Source organism: Taurulus bubalis (assembly GCF_910589615.1).
Source record: "Taurulus bubalis genome assembly, chromosome: 2".
Lineage (NCBI taxonomy): Eukaryota > Metazoa > Chordata > Actinopteri > Perciformes > Cottidae > Taurulus > Taurulus bubalis.
The window spans coordinates 32,016,072-32,034,689 of NC_136590.1; the positions used below are offsets into that span (position 1 = coordinate 32,016,072).

General features: G+C 41.4%; 2 protein-coding genes across 2 annotated transcripts; both read right to left on the reverse strand.

Annotated features, from left to right (window-relative positions):
* Window positions 1-1,616: 1,616 nt before the first annotated feature.
* Window positions 1,617-6,115, reverse strand: LOC306733260 (immunoglobulin superfamily member 11; the record flags this gene model as incomplete). Its single annotated transcript, XM_079214472.1, has 7 exons — window positions 1,617-1,816; window positions 1,919-2,041; window positions 2,390-2,545; window positions 3,334-3,465; window positions 4,807-4,873; window positions 4,978-5,132; window positions 6,052-6,115. The coding sequence occupies 7 exons, from the start codon at window positions 6,113-6,115 to the stop codon at window positions 1,617-1,619; spliced, it is 897 nt and encodes a 298-aa protein (XP_079070598.1).
* Window positions 6,116-9,171: 3,056 nt separating this feature from the next.
* On the reverse strand, window positions 9,172-17,390 carry dlat (dihydrolipoamide S-acetyltransferase (E2 component of pyruvate dehydrogenase complex)). The gene is made up of 14 exons (XM_079237395.1): window positions 17,064-17,390; window positions 15,788-15,889; window positions 15,585-15,709; window positions 14,491-14,638; window positions 13,837-13,963; window positions 13,465-13,646; window positions 13,220-13,364; window positions 13,035-13,102; window positions 12,399-12,512; window positions 11,977-12,084; window positions 11,764-11,882; window positions 10,563-10,725; window positions 10,282-10,418; window positions 9,172-10,198 (listed from the first exon to the last, which is right to left on the reverse strand). The coding sequence occupies exons 1-14, from the start codon at window positions 17,304-17,306 to the stop codon at window positions 10,069-10,071; spliced, it is 1,911 nt and encodes a 636-aa protein (XP_079093521.1). The 5' UTR covers window positions 17,307-17,390; the 3' UTR covers window positions 9,172-10,068.
* Between the last annotated feature and the right edge of the window lie 1,228 nt (window positions 17,391-18,618).

Below are 18,618 nucleotides of genomic sequence, written 5' to 3' on the forward strand. Positions count from 1 at the left end.
GAGGGGAGTCTTTTATTTAAGAACTTTAAGTGGATGTTCAATGTTCTGTACAGTTTTTTTTTTTTATGTGATTATTTTTCTTTCTTTTTTCTCCTATTTAAATTAAAGGTTTTGTGTCATCGTTTGCAAATCAACTGCTGTGAGTAATTTGATTTTTTTTTTCCCGTTTAATTCTTTGAACGGGTAATCCTGAGACTTTGCCTTAAACCTTAATTAGAATTTCAAAATACCCTCCATTAGTGCTGAATCGCTGGCCGACAAACTTTCTGTCGGAGGCTCTCGCTTCCTCAGTTTTGAAGCTTGAATGAAGACACTTATCATATGAAACTAGACAACTAGCCATGCCATGCTACCTTGATGGGAAGCAGGCAGTACCGAACTTAGACAACATTTTGGTAAGGGAAAACTAGCATGGCAATTCGTGGAGGGGGACCTTAACCTCTCACCTCCAAGGTCTGATTTAAAATGGGTTCTATGGGTACCCACAAGTCTCCCCTTTGCAGACATAACACTTTATTACAATAGTTTTTTTGGGGGGGGGGCAAAAACCATAAAGTAGTTTGCATGCAGTATAAATGTATTATTTTCGCCTCAGCAAAAAAATTGTATTTAATTATTTAGCGTACTGAAGTCCTTAATGCCCCCATGAACTGGGTATGACTAGAAAGCTGAGACGTGTGGCTCCAATGAGCCCAATTGTATTCATGTGTGATGAAGCCCGGCCCCACCAGGAGTTTGGTTCCAAAACAAGTGCGATGCCTGAAGGTGAGCCCAAATATGTCATTGGTCCCGCTCAGCCTCCCCAACCAGCTCCAGTTGCTTCCCAGCCGGAGGGGCAACATTCCACATCCCTTGAGCCAGTATGCAATGCCAGGGGGTCACGCACCAGGTTTCCACCCTCGCCTGCCACCCGCATCACATTGCACCCAACCCCAATACATATTCCTGCGAGTTGTGGGCCCACAGGGCGGCGGCTCCATGAAAAGGTTTTGGGCTCTGCTTTGCCGAGTCCGCTATGGCTATGCAATAGTGTGCTTATCCAGATTGGTTGTATTATGAAATATGTTATAAAATACCTAAGTGAACCACACTGTCGGCTTCTTCAGATGAAGATCATGTTAGTCTGATTTATGGCCAAAAAGGACAGATTCTCTGTTTTTAGATTTTACGTATTTGAAGTTGAGTCTTGAGTATAGTGGTGGATGCAAGGGTTTTAGTACTGATGTCTAATAGGGGCAAAGGTACAAATGGAGGCTTGTCTTCTGGTGCATTTCTAGAAAAATGATTAAAGCCAGGGGAGCCAAAGCGCCCTCTTATTATCATGTACATTTAATGGCTTTCAGATTCAATGGGAATTTAAAAAATGCTTGAAAGTATGTGGCTCAATTGTAAATCCTTTTTTAAATCAAATACTACACTTAATGGAAACATGGGCATTTATTTCAAAATGTGTGCTGTTGCACAGTAGGTACAGTGGTATGCAGGGAGACGTGGCTCCTTCGTTAAAAAAAAAATCTATTATCTCGACGAAACCAAATGTTTTGAAAGTCTTTTGTTTGAACCCCGGGTTTGAGCATCTCTTTGTCTTTCTTCAAATTCCTGTGAGTGTTGACAAATCAAACAAATGAACGCTTCATCAGAGACGGAGTATATCGTATCTCATTATAACACTCCTCTTCTTCTTTGCCCTCCCTCCACCTTCCGTCCTGTCCTGTCCGATGGAGCCATAGCACAAGCACCAGCAGCGCCAGCAACACCAAGCTCATGGACAAGGTGAGCAGCACCCCCTGCAGGAGGCCTGAGGAACTGTCTGGGGCTGGAGACAAAGACCAAACAGCCAGAGTAAACAAGAAGAACCGAAAGGTGGTAGCAGAGAAAAGAGGCCAAGAGGATGATGGGTGAACAAAGAGGCTCTTACTTGTGTAAATGGACAGGTTGACGTAGCAGTTCTCTGTTCCCAGGAGGTTTTTGGCAGAGCAACGATACAGGCCGGATGTCTGAGATGACACATTGACAATCTGGACGGAGCCTGACAGATCTCCTGAGAGAGAGAAGAGAGGCAGTTACATCAATAGCTGTGACAGGGACAGGGTGGGGGGATTAATTATGCACTCCAGTTGCAATATGGGAATTGTAGGGTCCAGGTTGTCCGTTTATTTTTTCTACTTCAACCATACCCTAAAAGTCAGGTTATCTCAGTATCTGCTGCGTTGATTTGAACCATTCTTCTTTAAATTGTGTCCCTTCTGAGTCCCCCAACATTATGGAAGTACAATACTAAAATCTTATTTTATAGTTAAAAGGTTAAGGAGGGTACTATAAGTACTAAATCCGCTTGACATAGGGTGTCATTGATTATGGTTAAAACGTGCGTGCATGCGACACTGACCCTCCATGTTGATTGGAAGTGCGATTTCTTCTGGATTCAGTTTATCCCAGCGGATTTCTGGACTGGGGACGCCCTCCACCACCGAGCAGGACAGCGTGACACTTCCTCCCATATCAACGTCTCCGTCCCACTGGCACACAGGCAGCGAAGGCGGCGCTACAAAAGTAAATGAGTTTCTAAAAGGCTGTACTGCAGTGGAACAAATAGATGCAAGAATTTCAGTGTTTCAATGCTCCACTGTTGGGCTCACATGCAAAGCAGGCATGCACTGACATTTCAGAACAGCTTATTGTTTTTCCCTTTCCATTAAAATGATATTACGGCTACAATTCTATGTACAATAATCGACAAGTTGCCTTTCTCTTCAAGTAGTTTTTTGTGAGTTGTTTCTCTGGAAGTGTTTCACGATAACTGTATGAACATAATAATACAAACCAATTGTTAACAACAAGCTAGTGGCTTTACCTGCAGTAGGCACAGCAGCGGTATTTTGAGTTCATGCTAACATCAGTATGAATTTTAACAGATTTAGCGGATTTAATGTTTATCATGTTCACAATTTTAGTGTTGCATGTGAGCATGCTAAGATTACTCAATTACACTGCACTCAATTACAGCTGAAATTGATGGGAATTTAATTAGAAAAAAAGTTTGGAGTCATTGATTTATCCTCTGGGGACCATGAATGTCCATACAACATTTCATGGCATCCATCCAAAAGTTGCTGAAGTATTTCACTCTGGAACAAAGTGCTGGGCCCTTATCATTATCTCTCATTCCATTCTCTTTGCACTATAAAATAAATCCACACCAGTAATGGCAGATATGCAAATATGAATATTATAATCTAATTCACAGTATATTAAACGGTGACGGCTTCAAATATGTAAGTGCCATTGAACTACCTTACTCTCACAGAGCTGGACAACATGTGACACACTTACCCAGAACATTGAGCTCTAGCTCTCCGATGCCGGGGTCTGCTGTCTCCGGTGGGTTATTGACCATACAGCGGTACGTACCAGCATCTGATACACGTGTGTCATTCAGGACTATATCTGCACTCCAGGGAATACCTGCAGTTGGTTTACATGAAATATATTTTTTCCTTTATCCAAATTCTAAACACAACCTTAAAAAGATTTAAATGATATTATAAAAAATACAAAGAAAAAAAAACATATACACTCACCTAAAGGATTTTTAGGAACACCATACTAATACTGTGTTTGACCCCCGTTCGCCTTCAGAACTGCTTTAATTCTACGTGGCATTGATTCAACAAGGTGCTGAAAGCATTCTTTAGAAATGTTGGCCCATATTGATAGGATAGCATCTTGCAGTTGATGGAGATTTGTGGGATGCACATCCAGGGCACAAAGCTCCCGTTCCACCACATCCCAAAGATGCTCTATTGGGTTGAGATCTGGTGACTGTGGGGGCCATTTTAGTACAGTGAACTCATTGTCATGTTCAAGAAACCAATTAGAAATGATTCGAGCTTTGTGACATGGTGCATTATCCTGCTGGAAGTAGCCATCAGAGGATGGGTACATGGTGGCCATAAAGGGATGGACATGGTCAGAAACAATGCTCAGGTAGGCCGTGGCATTTAAACAATGCCCAATTGACACTAAGGGGCCTACAGTGTGCCAAGAAAACATCCCCCACACCATTACACCACCACCACCAGCCTGCACAGTGGTAACAAGGCATGATGGATCCATGTTCTCATTCTGTTTACGCCAAATTACGGCGTAAACACGACCAGGCAACATTTTTCCAGTCTTCAACTGTCCAATTTCGGTGAGCTCTTGTAGCCTCTTTTTCCTATTTGTAGTGGAGATGAGTGGTACCCGGTGGGGTCTTCTGCGGTTCTAGCCCATCCGCCTCAAGGTTGTGCGTGTTGTGGCTTCAGAAATGCTTTGCTGCATACCTCGGTTGTAACGAGTGGTTATTTCAGTCAAAGTTGCTCTTCTATCAGCTTGAATCAGTCGGCCCATTCTCCTCTGACCTCTAGCATCAACAAGGCATTTTCGCCCACAGGACTGCCGCATACTGGATGTTTTTCCCTTTTCACACCATTCTTTGTAAACCCTAGAAATGGTTGTGTGTGAAAATCCCAGTAACTGAGCAGATTGTGAAATACTCAGACCTGCCCGTCTGTGACCAACAACCATGCCACGCTCAAAATTGCTTAAATCACCTTTCTTTCCCATTCTGACATTCAGTTTGGAGTTCAGGAGATTGTCTTGACCAGGACCACACCCCTACATGCATTGAAGCAACTGCCATGTGATTGGTTGATTAGATAATTGCATTAATGAGAAATTTAACAGGTGTTCTAATAATCCTTTAGGTGAGTGTATACATATATTTTGTATTAATTGGGATAAAAAGGGTTTTACTGGGCATACCTGTAAAACCCACCCTGCCAATGAATGAGGAGTCTTCAATCACCTGTCCGTGGTCGTACACAATCACCTGGACGTGACAGCAGTCAGTGATAATTAGTGTCAAACCATAAATATCTTTAGTTTCATATGAGGTATTATGAGGATGTTTGCATCAGAATCACCCATTCAGACCTGTATTGGGGTTTCAGGACTGTAGAAGGGAGCCAGAGTCCAGATGACGTTGAGTCTGGAGAGGGGGCTGGAGGTGAAGAAAGAGCAGGGCAGGACGACAACATCCCCTTGAACCACCTTGACACTAGATTCCCTCATGGTTACCCTGAGTGCAGCTATGTTGATTTAACAACATGAGAAAGGACAAACACAAACGAGACAGGTCATATCAGTTACATATAATCAGACACTTTTGTCTTTTTCTCCTTTTAACTTCCCTAGTTTCCCTGTTGACGTGCAGACTGCACCCTCTCCTCCTTCATTACTGAAATAATGGCCCCCTCCCCCTCCCTGTCATCCCCAGGCCTTTTGTGTGTGTGTGTGTGTGTGTGTGTGTGTGTGTGTGGAATTTCCACACGCATTTTAGTTTGTTAATTACACTTGACAGCTTTGAGGGTGAGCCAAACCGATCACAGACTGAGTGGAAAAACAACCCACTTCACCGGGATGTGTTCATGAACATACCATTGATTCTCAACATTAACTGCATCAACAGTCTCTCACACGTCAGTCTGTATAAAGCCTTTCAAATCACTCAATACGACAAAGGCGGGATTATAAGGAATGTTAAAAAGGGCTGCTTTTCAAGCGCACTAAATGCAAATGTAAATGTTTTTGTTGATGAGTCTTCTATGTGATTAAAACCTTTTTGTATAAAGTCTTCCACTGCTAGTAGGATATTTAAACTATTTAAATTGTAATTGTGAAAACAAAACTTTTAGTATGCACGTCAAAAGAATCTGCAATTTGAAGTCAGACTTATCTGTCCAAATACCACAGGGGTTCTGGGTCTAGATTATAAGAGTCTGTCGTCTCTGTATTTCCAACAGACTAACGAAATTAAAAAAGTACACAATTATTTTTATCTTCAACCAAAACCCAAGTGAATAATTACAGACAAGAAGCAGCAACTCATGAAAGCTTTGCAGACCCTTCAAACACAAAATTACAGCAGTGTGTACAAAATTACCAATATTTCTCATCGTGTCTCCCTGAAGTGTGTCAACACTTAAGAAAGTCCACAGGCCTACTCACCATTTTCCAGAGCAGTGAAACACACACACAGGGTCCAGAGCATGCATCTTGCAGAAGAACCCATAGCTGAGAGAACACAGAGAGGAGAGGAAGCCCTCGCTCCCCCTGTGTATGAGCTGGTGGCCAAAAAAACAGTCATGCGTGATTAATCTATTGAGCAGTACAACCCCTCCCTCCTCAGTTTTCACTCTCACTTTATTCTCTCCGTCTTATCACCTCTCACTGTCTGTTGTCAGATTATAATTTTTCATATAGGCGTATGTCCAACCTTACTGCAGTGGGAGCTATACTGGGTCAGCTTGTAGTCTAATTAGTTAATGAAACATAAGTTACTGCCATAATGCCCATAATGCTGCAGGGTGATATGCATACAGTATGTAGTGCATAGCTATTGTTGGCATGGATGCATTACCAACATTTTCTTGACTCAGTAAATTGTAAATTATAAATAATTAAAAAAAAAAAAAAAAAATGTTTTAATGATCATCTAAAACATGATAAAATGTAATGTAACAGTCGTGAAAGTAGAGCGGGACGCAAAATGTTGTTCCGCGTTCACTATACAAACGCCCGTCTAGCCAAAATTTACCTGAATACCAATGACAGCTGCAACACGTGTCATTGGTATCACCCGCCAACCATACCTATATGTTTTGATCATGCTCTAAATTAAAAGAGTTCTGGGATAAAATATTCAACATACTTGGGATGGTACTAGACATAACACTAGACCCTGATCCCCTCACAGCTCTATTTGGAACACAGCCGCTGGAAGTAGTTGATCTGCCGTCCAAAGGACGACGCATCCTGGCCTTTACGACACTTTTAGCTAGACGCCTCATACTACTCAAATGGAAACACATTCTCCCACCCTCACATATCAGTTGGTTAACTGAGATCCTAAATGATCTAAAACTCGAAAAGATCAGATTCTCACTCAGAGACTCCAGTGACTCCTTCGAAGGGACTTGGGAACCTTTCATAAAGTACTTAAATGATGCTGAAATTCAAAAAGTAAACTGACTATGTCAGGTAACTTTTTGAATTTCAGCATTTCAGCATCCCCCCACACGCTTTTTATTTTTTTGTATTTTTATTTTTAGATTTTAATTTAAATCAGTTTGTTTTCTGTTTTGTTTTTTGTTCTTGCATGTGTTTGTTATGTGTGTTCCATAATTGTGTGTGTATATATATATATATATATATATATATATATATATATATGAAATTGAAAAAAAAAAAAATTAAACAATATATGTTAAAAGAAAATGATATATATATATATATATATATATATATATATATATATATATATATATATATATATATATATATATATATATATATATATATCATTTTCTTTTAACATATATTGTTTAATTTTTTTTTATTTCTATTATTGTGTTGGTATTGTGGCTGTTTCTGGGATTTTTTGCCTTTTTCGCCTCTTATCTGAATCAGCGGATTACTCGTATCTCCTCAGAGCGATGTGTTCGTTTGTTTGTTGTCTGTACTCAGTGCCAGTTCGTCAGTTACACTATCCCCAAGCAATATGAAACTGAATGTAATAACCTGTATATGCTAACCTTGTTGGGACAGCCATGTCCACATTTTCTGTCTGAAATATTTGTAAAATCAATTAAAAAAAGATTTTAAAAAAAAAAGAAGAAAAAAAAAGTAGAACGGAGTGGCTGAGCAATTTCAGTGACACAACAATATCAAAACTCCTGAAAGTATTAAATGGAGTAAAAGTGGCTTTCCTTGCTTTTGAATTAAACTTTCCTAAGAGGAGAATTGTGTTGTTTCTTTTTTCCTTTCTTTTCTTTTTACAAAAGCTACATAGTCCGTTTTTAAGTAGCATTTTAAGTAAGTATTTTCATAATTGCTGGAATGATTAATGGACCAATACAGAAAACCTACAGAAATTTAATCAATTTATAAAAACAAAACAATGATGAACAATTAATTTTGAAGTTGAGACTTGCATCCTCACTTTTCATTGAATGTACTTCAATGTTGCCAACATGTCATTCTGACACTGGGGATAATAAACCCTCATCTATCATTTCAAATGTTTCTTTTTTCTTAATTTGCAGTTGGGTAACATAACCCTGTGGAGTCCCAAATCAGCTGGGATTTACACTTTTGTGTGCACGGTGATTTATGGATTCACGGCAGTTAAGGAGGGCTGTCACCGACTGGAAGAAAAGATTAGTTTTTGACAGCAAATCATCTGGTGATAAGGACATCAGTAAGTTATGACCCATGGGCTAAACAAAATTCTGTCACGGCTGCTTTATGATGGATTTGCATAAAATGTGTTAGTTATTCATGACCCACATAAGTCGGTCTGTCTGCCAAGTTCTCCAGTGATCCTCTAAATATGTTGCAGTGTAGTTTAGCTTCACCAGTCTCAACCAAATGTCACATATTCAATTTGAGTCAGAACTATAAAGCAGATTTAATTAGCCCCAGATGGGAACATGAGGAAATTGCTTTATATAAATGAGCATTCTGATGATTTTGGGAGTGTCTTAATGACTGAACTGTCATGGAGTTATATATGGCTTATTGGCAACAGTGGTCCATTAATGCTGTTAACCAAAAACAAATTAGTGGAGTGAGAAAAGGGGCCAGGAAAATAAATAAATAAGAGTTCACTTGAATAAACACAACAGATAAAGATTAAAGTCAGACTGGATTAAAAAAGGTTTCTTGAGGTGAAAGCCGCAAAGCAACATGTGACTTTTTCAGACTTTCAGATTTGACCTTTTATTATGTCACCTCAATGATGTCTGTTGTTTGGACCCCGCCAGCCTTATCTTTTCCTTTATTAATTTAAATACATATTACTATGGGGATTTTATATGTTGCCGATATAAAAAAGCCAGCACTTCCATGTGACAATTTTGCAGATCAAATCCAAAACAAGGAAATGTTAATGAGGAAGGACTGCAGGCGTAGATCTTTACTTTACCAATTAGATGTGCAGCATTAATTAAAAAGGGTGAGGCAGGGCAGTTTCTTGGGAGTCATAGTTTCAAATTTTGTGTGATCACACTGGGCTTAAATTGGGCTCAATTTATAAAAAACATAACCAAAGAGCATATCACACAAGATTGACTTCTTCCAATTTATTCAAACAAATAACATCCAGCACCAGCTTTGTGCGTTGCAGCAGTGAAATATAGAATATTTCAAAAGGTACGTTTCTGAGACAAAAACATAAATTGGCAAAACTGTTCAGTGTTTCCTTTAAGAGTGTTTGTTATCATTCAGGACTGTACAGATATTAAATTAGGCCTCAACACAGCTCTGTTATTTCATCCCAACAACATTACCGTTTATATATAGATATATACACAGCACTGTGATCTTCTCACAGTGAAGAATGTACACACTCTAGCATCAATGCAGGGAAAACACAAAACAATTCCTTTTAATTGTGTCTGTGGCCACTAAACAGGGACAGGTGTGTGTGTGTGTGTCAGTCAATCTCAAAGTTAACATATTTAGCTCCATCCTCCAACATCACAACCCTTTCCTCATAAGACTGGAACCAACAGATAGCTCCACTTCCCGTCACTTCATCACATTTACACAAAATCACAGACAAAAATGTGTAGAAACACACACATACACACACACACACAAACACTTTGGGATAAATATGTTCGCTGGTTCGACACGTAACTCTTCCCTTTGAAAAACACTATCAATGTTTTGGTGACATAAGACCGGTCTCTATTCTAGAATAAATTCTACCTAATTCTCGTCTTTTGAACAGGGGCCTCAATAAATAACGTACGAGTGCTAGAGAAGAGAAAGACAGACAGGACAGATAGCGAAAAAGGCAGGTAAGCGATGTGAGTTCTGCCTCTTCCCCTTCAGGGTAACTGGGAGTGACCTGGTGGCAGGCAGGCCAATCAAAGGAGGATCCAGACCAGTTAGGCCAATCAGATCTCTTCAGTGAGAGGCCTCTACCTGTTGCTGCAGTTTAACGGCAGTTTAGTCCAATCACAACAGCATGGTGACAGGTTTCTCCAAGAACTTGCGGAACTCTGCGAGCCACTGCGCGCCGACCGCTCCATCCACCACCCGGTGGTCGCAGCTCAGCGTCACCGACATCATGCTGGCTACGTCGAACCTGCAAAATAAAAAACATCAGATTTTAATTCAGGAATGCAATGTGTCCAAACGCGGAGATAGTCTTGTCGTCATGACACTGACCCTTTCTCGTTATCAGCAGGCATCAGCCGTTTCTCTGAGCCCCCGACGGCGAGGATGCAGGACTGAGGGGGGTTGATTATCGCAGAGAAGTTCTTGACGCCAAACATTCCCAAATTAGAGATTGTGAATGTACCTCCCTGGTGGAAACAACACACGTTGAAAAGGACCGTTTCAATTTGGTGGTTCACTAGGTAGATGAAATCTGCATAAAACTAATCATTCCACAACTCTTATAATTAAAAGACTACATTTTATCAACAGAATCGGATCATGTGTTGTACCTGGAACTCGTGTGGCTGTAGTTTGCCTTCTCTTGCTTTGGCAGCGAGAGCCGACACATCGGAGCTGATGGCAGCCAGTCCTTTGATGTGGGCGTTAAAGACTATGGGCGTGATGAGACCGTTGGCTGTGCTCACTGCGACGCTCAGGTCTACCACGTGGTTCCTGAAAACAAATAGAGTCAGTACTGATGTGAGCAGACATTTGGTCAAGGTGACTTTGTTTCTTAAACTAAGGAGAGTTGAAAAAATGCCTGTGCTGTGAGTGCCCCCTGCTGGCACAATAGTGCAGTTACACTTTTAGAGACTAATATTCAGCAAAAAGATCACAGTAGTATTTTAACAATGCTGCACTTTTTTATTTTGTACCCTCTACTTTGTTGTTACCAGCTGTGATACTGATGTTGTATTCACCTTGTGAGTCTGTGTGTGAGTCATGGAAAAATTCGGTCCTGGAGACACTTGAGATGGTTTTGAGTACTTTGCTGGCAGGTGTTGTAGAGGTGGTTTGACATAATAATAATACATCTTATTTGTATAGTGCTTTAAAAGGTACTCAAAGGCTACGATTAAAAACAAAAAGAATAGAAGCAATAACAATATAAAACCAAAGAAGAGACATCACCAAAATGTACAGGTGTGCAGTTGAGATCAAAGCAATCATTAGTTATAAACCATTGGTTGGTACCGTAACATAATTTATTGTAGCATTGATCTAGCTCCACACAGTTGGTGCTGTAGAGAGGCAAGGAGCGTGCAGAACCATTTGATTGTCCTTCACACAGAAATCAGTCCACATAAAAGCTTTTAGGCAACCGAAAAAGTTTAAGTTATGTTACAATCTGCTCACACACAGGCAATACAAAGCAATTAACATGACAATTGCGTCACATGGTACCTTTAAGACCATAGAAAAATGTAATTCTGCTTGAACAGAAGTCGCTTTCACAGAGATGCATCCATTCGTTCATTCATTTAGCTTTTAGATGCGAAGAGTTTGGATGTCAGACAAAATGTAAAGACGCAAAAAAACACAAGACAGGTTTATCAGATTAAAAGACTTCGATCAATGAAGATGAATTGTTGATATGTTTGTGTTTGTGTAGGATGACCAGCTCATGTCTGCAAGTCAAGAGAACATATTTCCTGTTTACTGTATATATTACATGTGTATTGTGATGCCTGTTTATGTGTGTTTACTCACTGGCGGATGACCGTATCCATCCAGGAGGAGTTGCACTCGGGTACCTTGAGGCAGGCCAGAGCGCTGGCTTTGATGATGAAGTCATTCACACTAATCTTGATATTCTGGGCTTTCACCTCCTGCGAGAGGAGGCAAGGTTGTTTTAGAGTCACAGGAAATAACCATTTTAGCTCTGTCCTTCTGCTACATGTCTATTTGCAAATAAAAACTCACAGCATTGAGATCTTTCCGAAGCTCGATCACTTGGTCCATGTTGACGTCGACAGACAGATAATAGTGGGGAATCGTCTGTTTGGACTGCATCAACCTCTGAGCGATGACCTGCAGGAGAGAGATGCATTTTTGCACTGAAGTTTTTATCCATAAATCATCATAGAATAAGGTGTTAGTTGAACCTGTGTTGATAAATGTGTGAGTGCCTGCCTTCAGCGCAAAATGTGGAGGCAAAAGTAAAAGATAACAAAGCGACACTCTGAAGGCCCCCTGAGGACGTTTGCCTCCCAGCATTCAATAACACCAGCACCAAGTCCTGCATAGAAGGAGCATCAGGAATTATACCTGACTGCTATCAGAGGAGAGGAGGTCCTCATCCAACAAAATGGACCGCCAAAAGTCAAGTGTGTATTTACTCTCACCTTGCGGATGTTGCTGATTGGGACGTCTGTGTAGGTCCCAGCTGGTGCAGCAGGAGCTGCAGCAGGTGCAGAAGCAGCCGGAGATACGGCTGGAGTGGAAGCAGCAGCCACGGCCTGCCAACGGAAATAATGTCATTTACATTTTTAAATGAATTAAAACAATACCTTGAGGCACATACAGCAGGACACTAGAACTTTGATGACTTGGAAGACGTAAACCTTTTAGCTTATTGTAACTTAATGAAATCTGTACACACAAAAAAACTCATTCCAAATGATCGAAATGTCAGAAAAAAATTTAAGTCTTCACAATTTCACACAGCTCACGGTCTTCAAATTGCAGATTTTGTTTTAAACCAACGATCGAAATTCAATAATATGAAACAGAAGAAAAAACTGTGAAAAGCAACTATGTCTTGCATTGTAGCAGGCAGAAACAATGAAAGTCTGGCATTGTTTTGCTTCATGAATGACAGAATGATTTTATTCATTATTAAACAGCAACTCGTTTGAGCACTACAGTCTTATATTCAAAGACTGGATATCAAAAAACAATAATGGAAATTCAAGTTGTTGCATATGATTACACATGATGCATTGCTTGTGGATACAGAATAAAGTGTGAGCTTCACTTACGGGTGCAGCCTTTGGTGGAACAAAGCTGTCAATATCCTTCCTAGTGATGCGCCCATCAGGACCAGAGCCTGAACAGAAAACATCTAATCAAACGTCTATTAAATATTTTACTATTGCTTTGTCTCGCTCAAATTCACGTTCTTCGAATAAAGCTCTTAGTCACAACCTGGTTATCGGTTACTTACCGCTGACCTGTGCCAGGTCAATTCCTTTCTCTGCAGCGAGTTTCTTGGCGAGCGGGCTGGCAAACACACGGCCCTTCCTGGGTGCTGCTGCTGGGGCAGTGGCTGTGGGAGCAGGACTGGGAGCTGCAGCAGCTGGAGCTGCAGCCTGGAACATAAACACAAACGTTCACAAATCACAGTCATACCTATGCAAGCTATCTGAAATCTGAATATCAGCTATGTTCACTTGGTGTCTCATATCTCACCGGTGCTGGAGCTGGAGCTGGTGCGGAAACCTCTGCCACTCCAGTCTCTACATAATCCTTGAAGGCAGCGATGTCACTTTCTTTCTCTACAATGATGCAGAGCGGCAATCCCAGGGGAACATCCCGAGTTCCCTCTGGCACCATGATTTTGGCCAAGTATCCCTCCTCCTGCACCTCAAAGCCTGCACACACAAACGCAGGAGCTTTTCCTGTTAGGCTGTTATGCAGGATACAAGACAGTTGTAACAGTGATTATTCTAGCATGATAAAATAAAACAAGAATTTACCAAAAGTAAATTAATAATAATAATAATAAATAATCTGTAGTGCACAGAGCAAATATGCTGAGGTGTTACGTCAGTTTAGGTTTACCGATGGTCGCCTTGTCAGTCTCGATCTCAGCCAGCAGATCTCCTTCACTCAGCTTCTCTCCCACCTTCTTCTCCCAGCGCTGCACTGTTCCCATCGTCATAGTGGGAGAGAGGGCAGGAAGTGTGATCTGCAACAAGCATAAGTTTAAGCAACAGGAGAAATTATGTAACTGTGACATCCCCAGTTTGAGTCCGGGCAGAGACATTTGAAAGAGCAAAGTCTGACAAATGAAAGCTTCTTGGATTCGTTTGATTAAATGATAAAATCACGTTGCTACCTAAATATGAAACTGTCTTCAACTGATAATATTTGTTTTTTGTTCTCAGCAACATTGGCAATCTGGACAGCTGGATGTGACATGAGAAGGGAGCCCTCAGGTTGACGTGTAAAATTCAGCGAAGAAAAAAGGAAGCAACCACAAAACAATTGCAATTGTTGTTGTCAGCGTGTTTATCCCAGTATGCTTCACAGTGGTTATACATTTTAGGATCTGCCACTGAAAAATCCCTTTAAAAAAAGAAAATGAAACGGCACTAATCTAACTCTACTCTGCTGCCCTGCTCCAACATGCAGTGGAAACAATGATCTCGTCACATCCAGCCCATCTCATCCTCTACACCTGACTGTACTTTGTTTATGTTAGAACAAGCCTACCTTCATGTGTGGGGGGTAAGAGCTGCCCGGGGCTGCAGGGGGCGCGGCAGCAGCAGCAGGAGGAGAGGAGGCATCTGGTGAAGGACTGGCCCCGGCTGCTTGAAGAGACTCCAACGTTACGTCCTTAAAGGCTGCGATGAGGTCAGGGCTGCAGGGAAATACACGCACGCACGCACGCACACACGCACACACACACACACACACGCACGCACACACGCACACACGCACACACACACACACACACACACACACACACACACACACACACGTTTACACAAGGCATAACCACATATAGACGAAAGGACACAGGGTCTCATTTATGAAACCACACTAAATGTTTGCGTATGTAGAAGTGAGAAAATGTACGTACGCCAACTGATAGTCTGGTTTATAAAAAAATGACATCTGGCAGTGTGCAATTTCCTTTCAAAAATCTCAAATCAACTTGGAAATGTGCATAGAAACAAGTTTGTTATGGTGAGTTACTGTAACTACCAAAAGGAAAGCCAAGAAAAGGAGATTTTCTGACACAGAAATTGAGGTGCATGTGAGTGAGGTAGTCCATGAACACTTGTTCACTCCAAATACTTCGCTTCACATAGTCCAGTGCCTTCATCCAGCATTCTGAGTGTCACTGCAGTATTTATATGTTTACAGCAATCTGACTGATTGCTTCAAAAATGATCGTGACAATCAGTGTATCGCCCACCCTGGGCATCATTTGCAAAAGTAATTTTGATAGGTAAACATTTATTTATCTATTCAAATGTTATTATGGTGAACTTGGCCGCCATTATGATTAAGACTCGTAGTTAGGAAATGGAGTGTAATGGTTGAGTAAGAGCTATCACTGGCTATATTTGCAGATTTTGCTAATTCACACAATCCATATATGCAGGTGCGGAAAATGTAGGGGTTGAGGTGACTGGAGGAGAGTGTGTGGATGTGAAGACCTGCATGTGTTTGGACTGAGGGAGGAAGCAGGAGAACCCAGAGAATATTGCAGACTAATTTGAGTCAGACAATTATTCTATATAATGAGGTCACCTTGTTTTCCAGCTTGTAGTTTACATTGTCGAAGGACTGAAATGTACCTGTCAACCGTGATGCAGATTACAGCTCCAATGTTGACATCTCTGGTCCCTTCTGGAACCAAGATCTTTGCCAGATAGCACTCCTCCATTATCTCAAAGCCAACAGTGGCCTTGTCAGTCTCCACCTACAAAGACGGAAACATTAAAAAAATTGTGTAGTGACGATTTCCCACAAAAATATGAGAACGCACGCACTCACTAACCTCAGCTATAAGTTCGCCTTCGACGATTTTTTCTCCCTCCTTCTTCTCCCAGCGTGCGATCGTTCCCGTCTGCATGGTGGGTGACAGCGCAGGAAGCTCCACCTGATGACCACAAAACAAATTTCAGGTGAGTCACGAGGAAGCACCATATTTAACCAAATATGAAAGAAAAATGTATTCACGAAAAACAAAACAAAAAATTAAAATTGTTGTCACTTCCCATTATCCTCACTGTAGCTTCATGATAGGGCATTACAAATACCGGCAGCTGTCAGGGGTTGTAACTGCACTTGCTATAATCATCAGCTCATTCCCTTTCACAATAAATTACCCACAAACAGCTGCATTTCGACCACATCTGTAATGTTTTGCGGTAATGTAAAAGGGCGTGTACATCTGATAGTAGATGTGCACAAGTGCTGCATGTAAAGACACATCTGCTTGTAGATGGGGGTCCCAAACATATCTCCATTAATCTCAATTATCTAGTTGAGAGCTGTTCCGGCAATTACTTTGACTATCAATAGCAAAGTATTTTTTTTAATACACACTGACTTTAATAGAATACTTAATGTTGTCACTTTACTCAAGTGACTTAAACGCAAAACTTGCTTCATGTTTGTTGCATGTTGAGTTCTACAATTTCGAAATGACTATTAAAGTTCCAGCATCAGCAGTTCAGTCAGAGTGTGTTAGGTTTACATGCATACTGGTGCGCTACAGACTGACAATTAAGGCAGAGTCTCGATTTAGTGAAAACTATAGTGAGCTTGAATTCCATATACATTATTATTGTTTTACTTTTTGCAGTAGACCTTTCTGTTTGGCCCCCCCAGTGGCGCCTATTCACACAGCAAGTGAATGTGCTGCACCAAAGACATAGCATGACGTATAAATGTGTAATAATGTAGAACACACATGACAGGACCCATACTGGTGTTACTGGTTTATGGGGGCACTTTGTAACTCTAAACTGCATGTATGTAGGTCAAATAATACTGATTAACGGGCACATGCAATGACTCAAATGACACTGTCCCAAGTTCCAATGTTGCCACCTGATGACATAAAAAGAACATTTTGGAAACTTCATAGCTAGGAAACAGTTTAAATTAACACTTAGCTAAATTAACTGTTTGCTAAATTAACGGTACAGATTACAACTCGTATGTTGGTTTAGCTTGTACAGGAATGACAGGAGTGTGCTCGGTACATCGCGGCGCTTTCAACCCGCCAGCTCGGGAGGTCATGCTAGCTGTCATGCCTGTGACGTTACCTTCTGGTGCGGCGGCAGGCTGTAGAAACGCGAGCCCGGGTAGCTGCCTGTCAGCTGGGGACACCGCAGCAGTCTGAAGCCGGAGCCCAGACCCGCTGTTCGGGACCCCGCTCCGCAGTGGAGCCGCTTCAGAGAACCGGCTGCGGGCACAGAGCGGATGCTGAGCGTAGCAGGCCCGACCAGGAGGGCACGGGGACAGTGCAGCCCGGCGGACGGCCTGAGCCGCAGGACGAGACGAAGCATTTCGCAGCGGTTGAAACACTAAACAGAGCTGTTAAATTATGTTTTTGTCTCACACCCGCATCAGATGTGTCCTGGCACTGCGTGTCTCTGTGCCTCGAGAACTCCTCACTTTCTAATGACCTCCTCCAGTCCAAAACACAACGCTTTACGGCTCCCCTCCTTGTCCTGCCGTAGCTTCGAAAGAGGCGTCGTAAACATGTCGTAACCCGTGTCTATTCAAATTCCAATCACCCAATACCACCGCGATGCTGAATTTAACTCAAATGTTAATTATAGTCGAATGAAATAATAAATGATAAGACATTAATTCATAGCCCGGTGGCTTAAAACTAGAAACATTATTCAAGCGCTGCACTATTCACTGCAATTATATAAGAGACCACTATATCAGTGAAATATTTGACTGAGAAGTAGAACCCATGAACATTACCGTGATGAACGGTGAATGAAGATGCCGTTCATAAAGCATATTCATTAAACCCTTAAACACAGTTTAACTAACTTTTATTTAACTAACAAAAAAAATCCCGTCCACAGTGTCTGATAGTTACATCAGGCCCGGCGCCAGGCACTGATTTGCGGGGGGGGGGGGGCTTACGTTGCTTTGGCGGGGGGCACGTGTTTTCTTTAGGTTTTTTTACAGCCTATGGTAGCATAGTAGTTCAACTTTTCACCTATAATCGAACTCCGGCACAAAAAGGTGACAGACGGTATTATTTAGAATCTCACAAGCTAATAAATAGGCCAGCTGAGCAGGTAGCCTACCCAATATAATTAGACATGAACCGTAGGCCTATGGCAATCAATCAACACATAAGTCCAACAATATATTGTATTGAAAGATCAGCAGATAGCAAATTCAGCCACAACAAGACATTTAAAAAATAGGCCTAAAAAGGTGTAAAATTATTAGGCTAACACATCCAGCAACAACATTAACAACAACAATAACGATAACAACACACTCAACAACAACACACTGTCCGGTGTTTGTCCGAAACAGAGCGTAGCGCAGCAACGACGTAAAGGGCCTACCAACAGCTAGCCTACAACATAAATTAAGAAGACATTGCTTTGCAGAACATGTTTGTTTGTTTTTCCAAGAAAGAACACATATGCCTACAACCAATCATTTAGCCTTGTCCATAGGGCGAGCAGGCTGGATGAAACCAGATAACTCACCATTAGTAGAGCGGGAGACGACGGTTGGCCGCCAAGTGAAATCTGCGTAGGACAGTGTCCCTCCATTCACTCCTGAACTTCTTTGTTAAGTCCTTCTCCAAAGCATAATCAGGTTGGCCTTTCATTTGTG